The sequence below is a fragment of the Syngnathoides biaculeatus genome, chromosome 5 (genome assembly GCF_019802595.1).
Source record: "Syngnathoides biaculeatus isolate LvHL_M chromosome 5, ASM1980259v1, whole genome shotgun sequence".
Lineage (NCBI taxonomy): Eukaryota > Metazoa > Chordata > Actinopteri > Syngnathiformes > Syngnathidae > Syngnathoides > Syngnathoides biaculeatus.
The window spans coordinates 33316008-33334687 of record NC_084644.1 but is presented as its reverse complement, the minus strand read 5'-3'; the positions used below and the strand labels follow the sequence as shown (position 1 = coordinate 33334687).

General features: G+C 44.8%; 1 protein-coding gene across 6 annotated transcripts in view; it reads right to left on the bottom strand.

Moving 5' to 3' along the window:
- Positions 1 to 17177: 17177 nt before the first annotated feature.
- LOC133500475 (cytochrome b5 reductase 4) overlaps positions 17178 to 18680 on the bottom strand; it is a 97853-nt gene continuing 96350 nt past the window's right edge. For all 6 annotated transcript variants that reach the window (XM_061819160.1, XM_061819163.1, XM_061819166.1 and 3 more), the window contains one exon: positions 17178 to 17618. In XM_061819160.1, the coding sequence (XP_061675144.1) occupies positions 17564 to 17618 (55 nt within the window). In that variant the 3' untranslated portion in view covers positions 17178 to 17563. The remainder of the gene's footprint in view (positions 17619 to 18680) is intronic.

Below are 18680 nucleotides of genomic sequence, written 5' to 3'. Positions count from 1 at the left end.
ATACCAAATTAAAAGTTATACATTATTAATGTATTAATAAATCATAATTATAATTGATTATGCATACAATTACATACATTTAGTTAATTGGTACAACAAACTCACTGGCATTTATAAGCACACATCAAACTCGAACAATTTTATCAAGAGGTGTTCAACCGGAAGTTACATCTGGCTGGAGCATCTGTATCGCTATTGTCCCATGTAATATTGTGTGTCTGTTGCGCACAACACCTATAACGTGTATTCTAACATTGGCAATGCCTGTAGTTGTTTCAATGTCTTTTGAGTCCAATTGTTTTTTTACCTTTTGTAAAAGCAGGAATTTTAATGGTTGCATTATAATAAGCAAGAGTCTCTTGAATGTTGAATCCCCAATCAGCGAGTGTAACATCGCCAGAATTAAAATGACAAAGAAATCCAGAGTTCTCGTGATATGTTTATCACTGGTGCGTCCTCCCCATCCTGAAGATATAAAGTTCAATGTTCCCTGAGGTGTCACCAAAATCAAGTACTTTGAGATATACTGATTCTTGTATGAAGAATAAGTCTCTGCCCTTGCTTATAAGCAAGTCAATATTCACAAAAAGACCACTAAAAAACACGAATTGTACTGTAGTTTTGCTGTCCAGTATGGCGTCGTAAACAAAAGTCTTGTGACTCATGACGTCACCTGAAAAGCATTTATTCTCGAAACAAATCATTTTTTCTTCGGCGTAAATCAGCGAGGCTCCATGCTAATCCGCATCACACAACAGAATATCTACCTGCCATGACATCAGAGGTCAGCCAAATGAAATGAGTCGTTTTTCAGGTAAGGGAAACTAGGTCAAAGTTCACAGATTTTAATTCATAAACACATTTTTTGGTAAAAACAACAAAAAGGATATGCATTTTATGGTACAGTTGACCATATGTTTTTCTCTAGATAAGATAATTTCCATTAGAAATTAGACATTACATACATACATAGACATTCCCGCATAACCCTTCCCGCTTGCATTTTTGTTTCTGCTCATAACACCCTAATTACTGACCTTATCGATTCCTATGATGACAACCATTTTATTCATGAAGATATAGCAGCCATGTGGAAGATCAAGGAGGTGGACAAGGAAGCTAAAAAATAAATTATAATATAATAAAATAAAATAAAAAAACCTAATCCCAAAACCGAGCCTCCGAATCGCTGATTTATACTGGATTCTGCATGTTTGGCCATCCTACAGTGAGCCCACAACTCAAAACTCACTTGTCATCCTGCCATCACCTGTGCTACCCAGTTCATCCAGCAGACTTCACATCACAGACAGACAGATGAGAATTTGTCCAAGCCTGCTGTCTCTGCCTGTAGGATGTCGTCACACCTTCGTGCAGCTAGTCTGCTGTGTCCCCTGACTTACATTGCCATGGACTTCATTAACCACCTTCCCACCTCAGAAGGTAATTCAGTCATCTTCAATATCATTGATCGCTTTTCCAAATGTGTCCATTATGAGGCCCTCCCCAAACTCTCATCTACCATGGAAAAAGCTAACCTTTTCATTTTACATGTCTTCAAAACGCTATGATATCACCGTCTGTCAGAGGCCTGTGCGCAGATGCCTCCGGCAGCACCTCCTCACCTGCACCTCATTGACACAAATTAGGCCAAGCATATAAGCCTCGTTTGTTGCACTATCAGTCGCCAGTTCGTTGTGGTTGACACTGCAGCATTGTGTGTAAGTACATGAGCATTTTGTGAGAGCATCTCCTTCATTACAGCATTTCTGTGCCACCTTGTCAAGTCTTGTTCATGTTTCCATTTGTGTCTCATAGTTATTGGACCTTGTTTCTGGATATTTGGACTTTGCCTTTTTGTCACATGTTTTTGTGCTTCTCCCTTTTTGGATTTCTCATCTGTATATAACCTCTGCTGTAATTAAACTACCCTCAAAAATCGTGTCCCTGCCTCGAAGTCCTTCATTTGGGTTCTACCCGATGTGGCTTACTTGTGACAGAACGAACTAGCCATACATTGACCCAACGGACTCAGACCTGATAAATATGAAACTTCAAGCCCAGCGGGATGAAGAATTTGCTGTTTTTCAAGCGCAGAATGTCAAAAGAATTTGGTGCCTTCCACCTCAGTTTCAAGGAGCAATGGGAGTGGAGGAATTCAACGATGAACAATAGGTTTATGGTTCTCGTGGACCGGATTCAGGAGAGGAGATTAATCGACCAGCTGCCACGCCTTGATTTTGTTCTGGCGACGCCTGGCTCGTGGCGTTCACTTCTCTCTCCTGTTTCGTTGACGTCTGACCCGCAACGTTCACTGCGTACTCATGCTCTGGCACCGCCCAGCGCGTTCCATCCACTATGTGCTCATGTCTTGTCAGTGCCCAGCATGCAACATTTGCTACGTGCTCATGTTCTGGCAGCACCCAGTGCGTGCCATCCACTACGTGCTCATGTCTCATTGGCGCTCGAACCGCAATATCCACCACGTGTTCTTGTTCCAGTAGCACCCGGCCCGTGCTGTTCATGAAGAGCTCAGCTTTATGCCTCCTGGTACGCTCCTCCCAAGACACACCAAGAAAAATCTGCTAGTGTATCAACTCATTCTATATCACCCATCAGTTCACCTTCATGAGTCCGTGTGTACTCTGCCACCCTTGTATCCATACCTACCATGCCTGGATGGCAATAGGCTGAGCAGGCACCTGATGACCCACAGCTGCCTCTTGCTCCTGTCTCGACGGTGACTGACCCCCAGCCGCATCTCGCCCACGTCTCGGCGGCCCCCGAGCCCCAGCCGCCTCTTCCCCACATCTCGGCGCAGCCCGAGCTCCAGCCGCCTGAGTCCATGCCCCGGCTGCCTCTCCTTCATGCCTCAGCAGCACCTGAGCCTCAGGCACCTCTTGTTCTTGTCTTGGAAGCACATGATCCCCAACCAGCTCTTGCTCATGCCTGGCGGCGCACCTTGAGCAGCAGCGTCAGCACCTGCTGCCGCTCAACTATGCCTCAGCAGTGCTCGACCAGCCGCCTCTTCTCGACCATGCCTTGGCAGTCCTCAACTAGCAGCGGTCTTGAATTTGAGGGTGTTATGTCTGATGTGATTAGCAGCTATGCACCACAGGTAGAATGTGACCTAGAGTTTAAAGAGAAATTATGGAAGGCACTACATCAAGTGGTTCTGAGCATCCCAGACAGAGAGAAAATTGTGATTGGTGCAGATTGTAATGGGCATGTTGGTGAAGGAAACAGGGGCAATGAAGAAGTGATGGGTCAGTACAGCATCCAGGAAAGGGGCTTTGAGGGACAGATGGTGGTGGACTTTGCAAAAAGGATGGAGATGGCTGGAGTGAACACTTATTTGCAGAAGAGGGAGGAACATATAGCGACCTACAAGAGCGGAGGTAGAAACACGCAGGTGGATTATATTTTGTGCAGACGATGTAATCTGAAGGAGATTACTGACTGTAAAGTAGTGGTAGGGGAGAGTGTAGCTCGACAGCATAGGATGGTGGTGTGTAGGTTGACTCTGGTGGTGGGTAGAAAGGTTAAGAACTCAAAGGTAGAGCAGAGAACCATGTGGTGGAAGCTGAAAAAAGAAGAATGTTGTGGGGGCTTTCAGAAAGAGGTCAGACAGGCTCTCGATGGAGAGGAGAAGCTCCTGGAAGACTGGACTACTACAGCCAAGTTGATCAGAGAGACAGGTATGAGAGTACTTTGTGTGTCTTCTAGTAGGAACAGAGAGAAGGAGACTTGGCGGAGGAACTGCAAATTACAGGAGGTCATAGAAGGAAAGAGGTTAGCGAAGAAGTGGGACACTGAGATGGCTGAGGAGAGGTGAAATAAATACATTGAGATGTGACTTAGGGCAAAGGTAGAGATAGCAAAGGCGAAACAAGTGGCATATGATGACATGTACACCTGGTTGGACACACAAAAAAAGGAAAAAGGACCTCAACAGGTTGCGCAGACAGAGGGATGGAGATGGGAAGATATGTGCAGCGGCTTAGTGTGATTTAGGATAGTGATGGAAATGTGTTGACCAGTGCCAGTAGTGTGCTGAATAGATGGAAAGAATACTTTCAGAAGTTGATCAATGAAGAAAATAAAGAGTAGAAGAGGCAATTGTGGAGGACCAGGAAGTGGCAATGATTCATAAGGAGGAAATTAGGAAGGCACTAAAGAGGATGAAAAATGGAAAGGGAGTTGGTCCTGATGACAAACCTGTGGAGGTATGGAAGCAATTTGGAGAGTTGGCTGTGGAGTTTTTGACCAACTTATTCAACACAATACTAGTGTATGAGAAGATGCCTGAAGAATGGAGGAAAAGTGTTCTGGTTCCCATTTTTAAGAATAAAGGCGATTTGCAGAGCTGTGGGAAATATAGAGGAATAAAGTTGATGAGCCACACAATAAAGATATGGGAAAGAGGAGTGGAAGCAAGAGTAAGGAAAGAAGCAAATATCAGCAAGAAACAGTATGGTTTCATGCCGAGAAAGAGTACCACAGTTGCATTATTTGCCTTGAGGATGCTAGTGGAAAAGTACAGAGAAGGTCAGAAGGTTGTGCCTTTGTGGATATAGAGAAAGCCTATGACATAGTACCAAGAGAGGAACCGTGGTACTGTCACGATCCTGCCGCTCCAGTCCGGGGTGTGCGGGTGCCCGCGCGCTCGCGCTAATTGCGAGGCACACACCTGCGCCTCATGCGGGCTGATTATCCTGTGTATATATCGGACCCTGATGACGACTGGTGCTCCGCCAGATTGTTGAGGTTCATGTCCCGTTCCAGCACTCTCGTATCCCTGATCGACAACCCGTCTGTACCGACCTTCGCCTGTTCTCCGACCAACCCCGTAAGCCTGACTCCTTTGAGACTTCTGCCTGCCTTGATCGATCTCCCGTGTACCGACACCTGCCTGCCCGCTCACCTGCTCTCTTCGCCCGACGTCCCAACTACCGCTGATGCACCAGACTGCCTGGTCGATCCCCGACAATTTGCATCTCCCGAATTCTGCATTCGGGTCCTACCTCCGTTCCGATGGGTCGTGACAGGTACTGCATGCGTATGTATGTGGCGGAGAAATCTGTACAGGACATGTATGAGGGCAGCAGAAAAGGGGTGAGGTGTGCCGTAGGTGTGACACAAGTATTTAAGGTGGAGGTGGGACTGCATCAGTAATCAGCTCTGAGCCCCTTCCTGTTTGCTGTGGTAATTGATAGGCTGACAGATGAGGTTTGACTGGGATGCCCTTGGACCATGATGTTTGCAGATGATATTGTGAAAGAGAGTGAAAGCATTAGCCGAAGTAAAACAGAATATATGTGTGTGAATGAGAGAGGTTGAAGGGGAAAAGTGAGGCTCCAGGGAGAAGAGATAGTGAGGGTGGATGACTTCAAATACTTGGGATCAGCAATCCAGAGCAATAGTGAGTGTGGTAAGGAAGTCAATAAATGTGTCCAAGCAGTTTGGAACAGCTGGCGAAAGATGTCTGGTTTGTTTGAAATGAAGATGTTGAGGATCTCTCTCAGAGCAAGCAGGTTGGATAGGATTACAGATGAGCTCATTAGAGGGACAGCCAACGTTGGATGTTTTGGAGAGAAGGTTCGAGAGAGCAGACTTCAATGGGTTAGACATGTCAAGAGGCGAGAGAGTGAGTATATTGGTAAAGGGTGCTGAGGAGGGAGTTTCCAGGCAAAAGAGCGAGAGGAAGACCAAAGAGAAGGTTGATGGTTGTTGTGAGGGAAGACATGAGGTCAGTGGGTGTTCGAAAGGAAGATGCAGGAGAAGATGAAAAAGATGACACGCTGTGGCGACCGCTAACGGGACAAGCCGAAAGGAAAAGAAGAAGAACAGAAGAAGCTGAAAGGAAAAGACGATGATGATGTTGACATAAAAGTTGTCCGTGTCTTTTCAGACTCCTCTTGAACTCTGAAAATGTAACATTGTTCTCATTGTGTGTTAGATGGACAGCCAACGGCCTGAAAGATTCTGCCAGTCCACTCAAAACAGTTGCTATGAGCAGCTCGTCACTCATGTTCCCTCCTGCATTATGAAGGGCTGAAACTATAATCTCAGTCCTTATATTGTAATCTCTGACAGTTTCATTTTCTCTCATTTGAATAGTGGTCAATGATACGGTGCCTTGTGAAAGTATTTGCCCCCCTTGAACTTTTCAACCTTTCGCCACATTTCAGGCTTCAAACATAAATTATAAAATGTTCATTTTTTGTCACAAATGAACAACAAGGGGGACACAATCGTGAAGTGGAATGAAGTTTATTGAATATTTTATACTTTTTAACAACTATAAAACTGAAAAGTGGGCGTGCAATATTATTTGGCCCCTTTACTTTCAGTGCAGCAAACTCACTCCAGACGTTCAGTGTGGATCTCTGAATGGTCCAATGTTGACTGATGATGATAAATACAATCCACCTGTGTGTAATCAAGTTTCTGTATAAATGCACCCACTCTGTAATCGTCTCAAGGTTCTGTTTAAAGTAAAGAGTTAGTTAGTTACGGTCATGAAGACCAAGGTCCAAGGTCCAGGTCCGAGATTCTGTTGTGGAGATGTTTAAAGACAGATTTGGATACAGAAAGATTTCCCAAGCTTTAAACATCTCAAGGAGCACTGTGCAAGCAATCATATTGAAATGGACGGAGTATCAGACCACTGCAAATCTAGCAATTGTATTGAAATGGACGGAGTATCAGACCACTGCAAATCTACCAAGACCAGGCCGTCCCTCTAAACTTTCACCTCAAACAAGGAGAAGACTGATCAGAGATGCAGCCAAGAGGCCAAGATCAGGGGTGGGCAAACTTTTTGGCTTGGGGGCCACGTTGACTTTTAAAATTTGACAGACGGGCCGGGTCAGCACAAGATACAAACGACTCCGCTTTTTTGTTTAGCTTGCTAGTTAAGTGTTCGTCAATTACTTCAATACGGCGAGTCACTGACCTGCGTGATAAGCTAATTTTTTCAAATTTGTTCTTGCTCTCAGGGCATAAAATACATGCTGTCTCGATCATGCACTTTAAGAAACTCCCCTTGGGAGAAAAGCTTGCTGGCTTTTGCTAGTTTGAATGTCAGTAAATAACTTCTTGGATGGAAGTTGGTCAAATAAAGGTGTTTTGCTGAGCCTGCACGCTAGCTCCCAACCTATCATCGGTAGCCGTACGTTTTTGTGTTGAAAGGTTGTTGGTGTAATTCGCATGCTTGGTGGTAAAGTGACGGCTGATGTTGTACTCTTTTAAAACTGCAACGGTTTCTTGGCAAATAAGACATACAGCCTTGGAGCGGACTTCAGTGAAAAAGTACTTAGGCGCTGTAAAATGAAGACACTGCACCACCTGGTGTTCAAATGCCTGTCATAACAAGTCAAATGAAATGAATGCAATCATTCACATCAAACCTTAATTGACCCCCCCGTAGAAATTGCGTCATCCGCATCGCTGACCAATCAGAGGCCAGAGATCTGCATAAACCACGCCCCTTTTTGCACCCGCCGTTCCCTCGGACAACGTTGCATGGTCCAGTATAGCTTTTGTTAGCGTTTTATCGCGTATTTGGGTTCTTTAACAATTGATGTAATAATGACGACAGGTATCCTGAAAGGCTAGTTGGTGGAGTTCAATTCGTACCCTTTCCAAAACCGAAGACCCACTACAAAAATGTCTTCGATGGATCAAACTTTGTGGAAGACCGCATCATCAACTGAATCCATCAACTGGAACAGATACGTTTGCACAAAGGTAAGCTCTATATTTGATTTTCAATACGTCTCATATAAATGAATTAGCAGTTCTTCGCTTGCATAACATAGCTACGTGTGAATGATTGACACACTTACTCTGTGTTGAGCGATATTTTGCGATGATCTGACTGCACAAACGTGTCTCTGTTTGGCGGCTCCCGAGCTAAGCTAAACCGGACTAGCGACTCCTAAAAGCCTTCGACGTGCACCGAGACACCAAGACTGAACGAAGGATGTTTGAGGACACTATAAAGTAGTGATAGTCGTACTTGGTCGGGACTTAAGTAGGTTCGGCACAAATTCAAAAATAATTATTGAGGGGAGCGCGTGACGTTACACAAAGAAAACGAGAGAAACAACTCGTAAATCATGCCTCGCCTTCTTCTTTTCCTTCAAACGGCGGTTCACAAACGGCTATACAGCTACACATACAGATTCTGCACACAAGTGTGATAGGTAACACGAAAATAGGAAACTGTCAATGACGAATTCATCTTTGGGTTATAATATATTATATTATGTGGCTTCCTCGGTCTTCCTCTGACTCCGGAAAGATCTCGCGCTAATATCAATGGTTTCTCCGTTGATATGCATGGAAATACCATTGAAACACCCGTCGCTGAAATACTTGAAGCCCTGCTGTCTGCTTTTCAACGATATTTCACTATTCGCCAAGAATGCAAGTGAGAAATCAGCTGGTAAATCCGACAATTTCGCTGTAGTCCTTTTTTCCTGCGCCGCCATTTTTGCTAATTGTTTGTCTGAGGTTAGCACATGTGGGGTGACATAACTTCAGGAGGCGTGGTTAAGTGCCCTGTACGGAGGGGTCAATTCTGGACAAATCTTCGGCGGGCTGGATTAAAAAGACCAATGGGCCAGATGTGGCCCGTGGGCTGTCGTTTGCTCACCCTGCTCTAGATGAACGGGAGTAACTTTCACCTGGAACAAGGAGAAGACTGCTCAAATGCAGCCAAGAGGCCCATGATTACTCTGGATGAACTGCAGAGATCTACAGCTGAGGTGGGAGAGTCTGCCCATAGGACAACAATCAGTCCACTGCACAAATCTCACCTTTAAGGAAGAGTGGCAAGAAGAAACCTATTAATAAAACATAGCCATAAAAACTCTTGTTTAAAGTTTGCCACAAGCAGGGAGACACACCAAACGTGGAAGAAGATGCTATGGTCAGATGAAACCAAAATGTAACTTTTTGGTCACAATGCAAAACGATATGTTTGGTGTAAAAACAACAGAGCTCATCACCCTGAACACACCATCACCATTGTCAAAGATTGTGGTGGCAGCCTCATGGTTTGGGCCTGTTTTTCTTGAGCAGGGACAGGGAAGATGAATGGAGCCAAATACAGGATCATTCTGGAAGAAAAGCTGTTGAAGTTTGCAAAAGACCTGAGATGGGACGGAGATTTATCTTCCAACAGGACAATTAGCCAAAACATAAAGCCAAATCTACAATGGGATGGTTCACAAATAAACCTATCCAGGTGTCAGAATGGCCAAGTCAAAGTCCAGACCTGAATCCAACGAGAATCTCTGGGCAGACCTGAAGACTGCTGTTCACAAATGCTCTCCATCCAACCTCACTGAGCTCAAGCTGTTTTGCAAGGAAGAATGGGTAAGAAGTCTCTCGATGTGCAAAACTGATACATAACTCACGCGACTTGCAGCTGTAATTGCAGCAAAAGGTGGCGCTACAAAATATTAATGAAAGTGGGCTGAATAATCGTGCAAATCCCACTTTTCAGGTTTTTATTTGTTAAAAAAAAAGTTTAAAATATCCAATAAATTTCGTTCCACTTCACAATTGTGTCCCACTTGTTATTGGTTCTTGACAAAAAAAATATTTATGTTTGAAGCCTAAAATGAGGCGAAAGGTTGAAAAGTTCAAGGGGGCCGAATACTTTCACAAGGCACTGCATGTATCGGTTCAGAATTCTAGGTTTACTCTTTCCATAATGATGCTCCCTCAATATTTTGAGCGCTTTCCTTCAATCTTCTGAAGCTTCATGTCTTATCAGAGAAAGCTTCTGCTTTTGTTTGTACTCATAAGATGATGTCCTTTAGCTTCAGAATATATAAATGGCTCAGGAATCTTGTCTCCGTCATATTCTTCTCTTCTGTTCCGTCGAACATAATTTGGTGGGCCATTCCTGCTACTTGTTTTCTTGGTCGTTTCCGGGAGCATCGCCTGTTGAACACCGTGTTCTGCAGTTGAGGTGTTGTAATGACTCTTGGAGAACTTGTTTCCTCCTTCTTCTTCTTGTCCACTTTAATCCAACCATATTTATTTTCAGACAGGCAAAAGACAGTCGTGATTGCGCTCTGTTTATTTTCACACGCGCATGCACACAACACACACTAAATAAACAGGAACCGGAACATAAACGATAAACAGTACAGATAACATTTTATTCATGGTAACACTTCCCTCTGGAGAACACAATGAGTACGTGCATCCATAACATTATCACAATGAACATATATATAAAAATGGGGTGGCATGGTGGAGCAGCTGTAAAGTGTTGGGCTCATAGTTCTGAGGACTATGGTGAAATCACAGCCTGTGTGGAGTTTGCATGTTCTCCCTGTCCCCATGTGGGTTTTCTTCAGGCACTCCGGTTTCCTCCCAGCATCCCAAAAACATGCATTAATGGTAGACTCTAAATTGCCCCTAGGTATGATTTTGAATGCGACTGTTATCTGTCTCCATGTGCCCCAAGATTGGCTGGTAAGCAGTTCAGGGTGTACCCTGCCTTCTGCCTGTTGACAGCTGGGATGGGCTCCAGAACATCCGCGACCCTTGTGAAGATCAGCGGCTCAGAAAGTGAATGGATAATTTTTTTTTTTCATATTTTAACAACATTCGTCTCCTCCAAATGTGAGGTAATCACAACCACTGTTATTATTGTTGTACTAACAAAGGAAAAAAAAAACTGTTATGGAGTTATCTACATGCTGCAACCACATTACTCAATAAGACCATGGTAGAAAAAAAAAATAACAGCTCTATGGTGGATTCACCATTTAAAAGCTAAGCAGAGTCAATTTTTCATGGTGTCATTTAATGTATGTACACCCATGCGCAACAGTTGAAGCCCTGTCCCTAGATATCAAAATGATGAATAAAATCAGCAAAGGAAATCACACGCTTAAACATATGCGTGATTGTATTGCTGATTGAGCCACACCCATATCTTGCAATTTTAGAAATGTTTTAAGTCCTTACATTCATTCGATGAATCAGGGATGTTATCCCTTCCTCTCTTCAACAATAGTACAATATTGGATAATACCTTAAACCCGGGCTGATGTGATTTTGTGTGGTTACGCTTCTTTGTGATGTTATGCCTCTTTCAGTCATGTTGCAGACAGACCCCGATCTGAAATCGGTCTACACTTATATGTTCCGTGATTGAATCCAGTGTCTTGGTTCTTGTCTTGCCTCATGTTCCCAAGCACTGTTGCATAATCATGCTAAATATATTCTGTCAGAGTATAAATAGCATGATAATCACAAGCATGTTAAGATCTGCTTCTTGTGAACCAAATGTACCTATTGTCAGCAACAGCAAAGTAACTATAATCAGATTATTGTAATATAAAATGCACAGATAGATTACTAATGATGTCGCCGCATAACATATTTTGAGGCACAAGTTACTCAGGTATCAGTTGATAGCTTTATACTAAATATAAAAATGCTACTTTCTGAACAAAAAAAAAAACAAGAACAGTAACCTTATAGAATGTTGAAGTTTTACAGTTACACATCTACAATTGTTGATGAGGTAATATGATCGATACGACCACATTTATGCCATTCCTTTCACCAATTCATTGGTTTTTCCAATTCGCCAGCACGATGTTATTTCAACGTCATTTGTGATACATTAGCTTTGTATTGAAACTGCAGTGTGTGAGTCAGTAGACAATGAACCTTATTGTGACACACCAAATAATGACATTAAATTTCCACTTATCAGAGACAATTGGACGAGAAGAGCTGAGAAGGAACACCTTCAGTCATTTTGACCGTTTCAAGCCAACAGGTTGTCAAACTGAGCACAGGTTAGCCTCCTGTAACACTGGAAACTGCAGTCATGCAGAAACAGGTCCTGGAGAAGTTGGTGAATTTCACCAAGCAGTGTGCACCTCTGGATGGTGTTGTGGACCCAAGCATAATGGCATTAGGAATTTCGAAGACATTTGGACTTCCATAAGTATAAAGCCACAATACAGGTAAAATTGTTGTCTATTGGTGCTTGTGTATGGTGGGGGAATGCTATCTTTACCTCCCGGCGGAGATGCCCTGCCTCTTCTTTGTTTATGGAGTATATGAAGCAAATACGCATCAAATAGGCATTATCTTACACCCGTGATCAACACAAGCGATTGACGCGAAACAAAGTGATCTTTCCCAACTGGTCTTTCACAGCTGGAGAGAACGTAGCATAGTTATTAGGTTATAAGTCTAGGAGTCATAAGGGACAATATTCAGTAAACCTTTAAAACCATGAAATACTAAATGCAGTGAAATAGGAGCCACAACAGCTTGACAGCAGTCCCAAAAAATGTGTTGTACTGTATGATGTGTACATTGTGAAAACTGGTCTTTTTAACAATTAGAGATTGTACATGGGCAGCACGATGGAGCAGCTGGTTACAGAATTGGCCTCACAGTTTTGAGGACGGGGGGCCCTGCCTGTGTGGAGTTTGCATGTTCTCCCCATGCCTGCGTGCATTTTCTCCAGGGACTTCGGTTTCCTCCCACATCCCAAAAACATGCATTAATTGGAGACTCAAAATTAACCTTTGGTGTGATTTTATATGTGCCTGTTGTCTGTCTCCATGTGCCCTGCGATTGGCTGGCAACCAGTTCAGCGTGGACCCTGCCTCCTGCCAGATGACAGCTGGGATTGGCTGCTGCACTCCTGCGACCCCTGTGAGGACAAGCTGCTCAGAAAATGGATGGATATACATAATATATCTTTTAGAATTCATTGTAAAAGCATTTGCTCAACAAGGTATTTTGTAACACTTTATTGTTCATATTCATTTTTTATTCCACCGTCTTGATAATTTAGTTTAAACTTGGGATGCGCTGTTATATTTGTCAAAGTGGTTATACTGAAAAATACAGTACAACCTTGATAAAATAGACCCCAACATAACAGATATCAGACAAAAGGGACCGTTTGGACAGAATAATGTGTCAAAAATAGCTTTCACTTGTCACATAACAGCCCTAGACAATTTCTGATAGTTCTACAATTGGGTGCTGTTAAATTTTGCTGTGGGGCAATGCAGCCAGGGAATGGGACTGATGTACCTCCAGGTCAGAGATATATGGGTGATCATCAGCATACCATGAAAGAGTTGATTTAGTTCTGTAATTCCATTAAAAAAATGTAAACTTGTATATTATATTCATACATTACACAATTTAAACTATTTCATTTTGATGATTATAACTGACAACTAATGAAAATAGAAAATTCAGTATCAGACAATTCAGATCTTACTTTTGGCTGATACAAAAAAAAAATAAATCTTGAAATATTTGGCCAATTGAAAATTATGAGCATGTACAGTTGGAACTCCTTTTGCCAGAATGACTGCAACAATCTTGTTGCGTGGCATGGAGTCAATGATTCTCTGCGTCACTATTTGCGTGTTACGAGAGCCCAGGTTGCTCTGATCGTGACCTTCAGCACTTCTGCAATGAGCATAAAGTGCTCTAAAACTTCCTGATAGACAGCTGCATTGACATTGGACTTAAGGAAACAGTGGACCAGACCCGCACGTCATGGCACCCCAAACCATCACTAACTGTGGAAACGTTCCAATTGACCTCAAGCACCGTGGATTCTGCACTTTCAGGCTATGGGACCATTGATTTCCAAAGCAAATGCAAATTTTACTTTCAGAGAACACAACTATGTCCAGTTCTTTTTGTCTTTAGCTCATGCTTCTGTGCAGTCATTTGTTCAACGGTGGCTTGACACATGGAATACGACAGCTGAAACCCATGTCTTCCATATGCAAAACAATTTTGCATGATAGAGCTTGTGCACATGGCATCACAGTTTGCTCGGCAGTGTCACGATCCTGCCGCTCCAGCCCGGGTGCTCGCGCGCTCGTGCTAATTGGGAGGCACACACCTGCGCCTTATGCGGGCTGATTATCCCATGTATATTTAGGACCCCGATGATGACTGGTGCTGCGCCAGATCGTTGAGGTTCATGTCCAGTTCCAGCACTCTCGAATCCCTGATCGTCAACCCGTGTGGACCGACCTTCGCCTGTTCTCCGATGACCCCGTAAGCCTGACTCCTTTGAAACTTCTGCCTGCCTTGATCGATCTCCCGTGTACCGACTCCTGCCTGCCCCGCTCATCTGCTCTCTTCGCCAGACGTCCCAACTACCGCTGCTGCACCTGATTGCCTGCCCGCTCACCTGCTCTCTTCGCTCGACGTCCCAACTATCGCTGCTGCACCTGACTGCCTGCTCGATCCCCGACCATTTAATAATAAACGTTTTTCTCCGAACTAACTTGCATCTCCCGAATCCTGCATTTGGGTCCTACCTCCGTTCCGATGGGTCGTGACAGAACGATCTGGCCAAAATAGACGCAAGGTAGACCGTCTGCCGGAGGACCAAGCCTGTCCAATCTGGGTAGACTCCATAGCATCCTCCGGTTCCGTGTCATATGCTCCGCCGGCGAGTTAGGAATACGTCCCGACGACGACCCGTCCGGCACCGCATATTCTTCTGGACTCTGACTTTTCGGACTATGAGGAGGACCTTGATTTGTATGACCAGCTGCCTGAGTACGACTCCGATTATTTCGATTACGAATCTCTTCGCCCGGTCTTCAATCCCAGCCAGTTTGTTTCACCTTCCCGCGTTTCCAGCACCCGAGCGTCGTCGCCCGGTAGGTCCGAGTACACTAACCCATTTATGGGAAAGCGCTTGGCCATCTACCCAGGACCTATGCGTGGCGGCCAGAGGAGACGCCCCGGCCGGGCGCTCCCTTGTGCCTTCCGCTGCGCGGCAACTAAGACACCATCCTCCCACTCCTCGCTGGCAACGGTGAAACCGGCAGACCCGCAGCTTGTGGCGGAGCCTCCAGCCCAGAGGGAGGAGGAGCCGGCAAATCACGAGGTATTCTGCCGCAAAATGCGGGCGGCGGCAGAGCGCCGAATTGGCGGCTCTCCCGGCCCAGGTTCAGCAAGGATTGAAGAACCAGCCGAGCTACGCTGACGTCGCGACTACTACTGACTCGTTGCTGACGCAGATTCACACTGTGGTGGGAAAGGATCCGCCACCTCGCCAAGCGCACATTGCATTGGGAACGGGTCAGCCACCTCGACACGCCAACGTTGCCGTGTTGACGGACTTGTTACTGACTCTTGCTCACGCGGCAGTGGCAACTGCTCCGCTACCAAGCCAGGCGCATCTTGCAGTGGGAACGGGTCCGCCACCTCGACACACTAACGTTACAGTTTCGACGGCCTCGTTACTGACTCTTGCTCACGCGGCAGTTGGAACTGACCCGCTCCCGAGACACGCCCATGTGTCAGTCTCGACTGACTCTCTGCCTACTCTCGTTCACGTTCCCGTGGGAACGGACCCACCACGCCCACATTGCTGTTTCAATGAATGCACTGCAAGCTCACGTGGCAGTGGAGACCGACCCGATGCCGCCTCACGTTGTTGTCCATAAGGTGGCGACGTCTCTGCAGCCGCTTCTCATCCGTGCCCAGGAGTGGCGACCGGCCCGCGGCCGCTCCACGCTCCTGCTTCGTCGGTGACCGGTCCGCAGTCGCCCCCCGTTCCTGCTCCGATGACGACGGGCACGCCCATACGTTCCCGTCCAGGAGGTGGCGATGGTGCCGCCGCCTTCTCTCGTTGCTGTCCAAAAGGAGGTGGTGATGCGACTGCTGCCGCCTTCTCACGTTCCCGTCCAGGAGGAGGTGGCGATGGTTGCTCTGCCGCCTCCTTCTCGCGTTCCCGTCCAGGAGGAGGTGGCAATGGCGATGCCGCCGCCTTCTCACGTTCCTGTCCAGGAGGACCGGCGGCGACCGGTTCGGGGCCGCCTTCTCACGTCCCTGTCTCGACGGTGACAGGAGCTGGGGAGTTCTGTTGAGCCACCCCGTAGCTGGAGACTTCGGGATGGCTGTGATGGTGATGGTGGCGGTCATGGCTCTGGTCCTTCTCTGGATCATCCTCTTCACTCATGATGGCTCCCAGCCGCTTCATGACCTGGCCTCGTTGGTGACCAATCCACGGCTGCCTCCTGACCAAGCCTCGGTGGCAACCAATCCCTGGTCGTCTAGCAACCGCGGCGTGGGAGGTTCTCGTCCGGAGCAGTTGCCTGCCTTGGTCTGGTTCCTGCTTCGCCGTTTGGTTCCTCACCGAGGTCGTCCACCCGAATCGCCCCGTGGGGATCCTGGTGCTTGGCGTCCGGGTCGTCCTCCTGACCTGTCCACCAGGATGCCTCACGTTTGGTGGCCTCGATGGCCACCAGACTGGGGTTGGGGGGTTGCAAATTTGCAAGAGGTTTCATATAATCAAAAATTTTAAGTCCAGAGTATCATATTCTGAAAATATAAGATTTTTCTTTCAGCAAAATCTCATTTGGTCCAAAGAGGGTTAATCTCATATTATCAGGAAGTATTTATAATGCCAAGATGACTCATTTGAGAACAATGCATATTTAAAAATAATAATAAACCGTCTGTTGAGGAGAGGTTTACGAAAGTAACCATGTGGCAGGAATACGTTTCCGTGTACGGATGCTAATTTTTTTTCCAATCAACGTTAATGGACGTGAGTTTGTGTGCGGTCATTCATTTAAATATTGGTATTTTTATTGAAAAAAATCTGAGTGTGTTCATCACTATGTGGGATTTATTCTTGAGAACAGATCCACCAACGAAATATTTGTATGTGTCCCGAAGTTCATCTGCTTTCAAACTGAACAACAGAATTAACTTGAAACAATGGTTTGTTTGACCAGCAATATGGTGACGTAAACAAAAATCACGTGATTTTATGATGTAGGTGCACGAGCTCTATAAAGTAATATGGAAGGATATGGCCTCAAAATAAAAAGTCCAGTAGGAGTAGTACTCCGTTTTATTGAGGTTTCACTGTAGTTTTTGGATTTAAAAACAATGGATCTGATATTTTCTTGCCCACGCAACACACAAAAGTAGAGAAAATGTGTACCGTTCAGTATAGGCATAGATTCCAAGGTACCTTATCAGTTCTAATCTGAAAAGTAGGCATCCCTACTCATGACTGACGTTGCTCATGGTGCAATGTATATTAGTAAATATATTACTTTGCAATCGAATGCCATTCCTAAAGATTTTTGCTGTTTTACAGAAGGCATTCACTGTTAAGATGTTCAAGTCAGTAAAGTTTAAACATTTAACATCAGTCAGTGTTACAGTATGCTTTACATTGTGTTTTCATAAAAACCTAGTTTTCACTGCTTTTTGAGAGAAAATTACTATTTAGTGAAACCAATCTATGTGCAACTGATTGTTTTAGAAAAAAAAAGTCATATCACACTTTTCCCTGATGAAAATTGAGAGCATTCTTTCTTGGTAGATATGCTGGATGGAAAATCAGAGAACACAATACTCTGTGGATCTTGAAAAATGGCTGGCAGTAAATGAGTTGATATTACCACATCCATAATGCATATAATATTCTCATACAAATGTAAATGTACAAATTAATTGCCAATTGCCACAGTCTGCAGTTTTGCAGGAGAGCACATCACCCCTGGAAGGCATGGAACTCCTCTTCACTGAAGCCTTGCTGCTTCACCAGTCTAAAAGAGAAAAATTAAAACCCTGTCAATCTCTTGCATGATAAAAAAAAGTTTTTTCGCTAAATGATACATTTGAGATTATATATTCTATAAGCTTAGCTTTTCACCAACAAACTACGACTTGGAGACAAGGAAAATGTAGCGAGCAATCAGACCACTGGTGTGCAAAATAGTGGGTTAAATCTTTTGAGACAATTGTTCTGACTTGCACCAAACAATCTCAACAAGTTTGAAGTAGATCCATGAAAACTAAGAAATGCATTGATTCAGCTACCTCAGTCAAGTTATGTTGGACAGCAGAAGTTGGCGATAGGTAGAAAACTGATGGCTCTTGTCCAGGGGTTGGCAAGTTAAGGCCCTTTGGTCTGATACGGTCCACTTCACTTTTTCTTTTTTAACATGGAATATTCAGTACCCAAGAAGAAGCCCACATTTAAAAAAAAAAAAAAAAAAAAGCCAATTTAGACTATTCACAATGTATCCATTTTTAAATCATTGCTGCATATAGTAAGGGAGCAGTAGTTTTAAAAGAATGCTCTTTCCAATAGGACGTTGTGGAACACCTTATCGGGGAGGCATCCAAATCAGAGCCACCTCATCTGGCTACTTTCAATGTGGACGAGCACCAGCTCGACTCTGAGCCCCTCGCGCATGACATGGGGCAGGATGTGATCCCCGACCTGGAAAGGACATGAACCCTTTTCCGATAGAGAACCATGGTCTCAGATTTGGAGATGCTGATTCTCATCCCATCGGCTTCACACTTGGCTGTGAACCGCTCCAGTGAGGGTTGGAGATCACAACTTGATGAACCCAACAGAACCAAATCATCTGCAAAAAGCAGAGATGCAAAACTGAGGCCACCAAACCGGACTCCCTCTATGCCTCAACTGCGCCTAGAAATTCTGTCCGTAAAAGTTATGAACTGTATCGTTGCCAAAGGGCAGCCTTGGCGGAGTCCAACCCTCATGAGAAACGAGCCTGACTTCAAAATAAAAAAGCATAGTCAATCTATGTACTTAAGCAGGCCATCAATGTGGATTGCAATGACAGCGTCAAGCA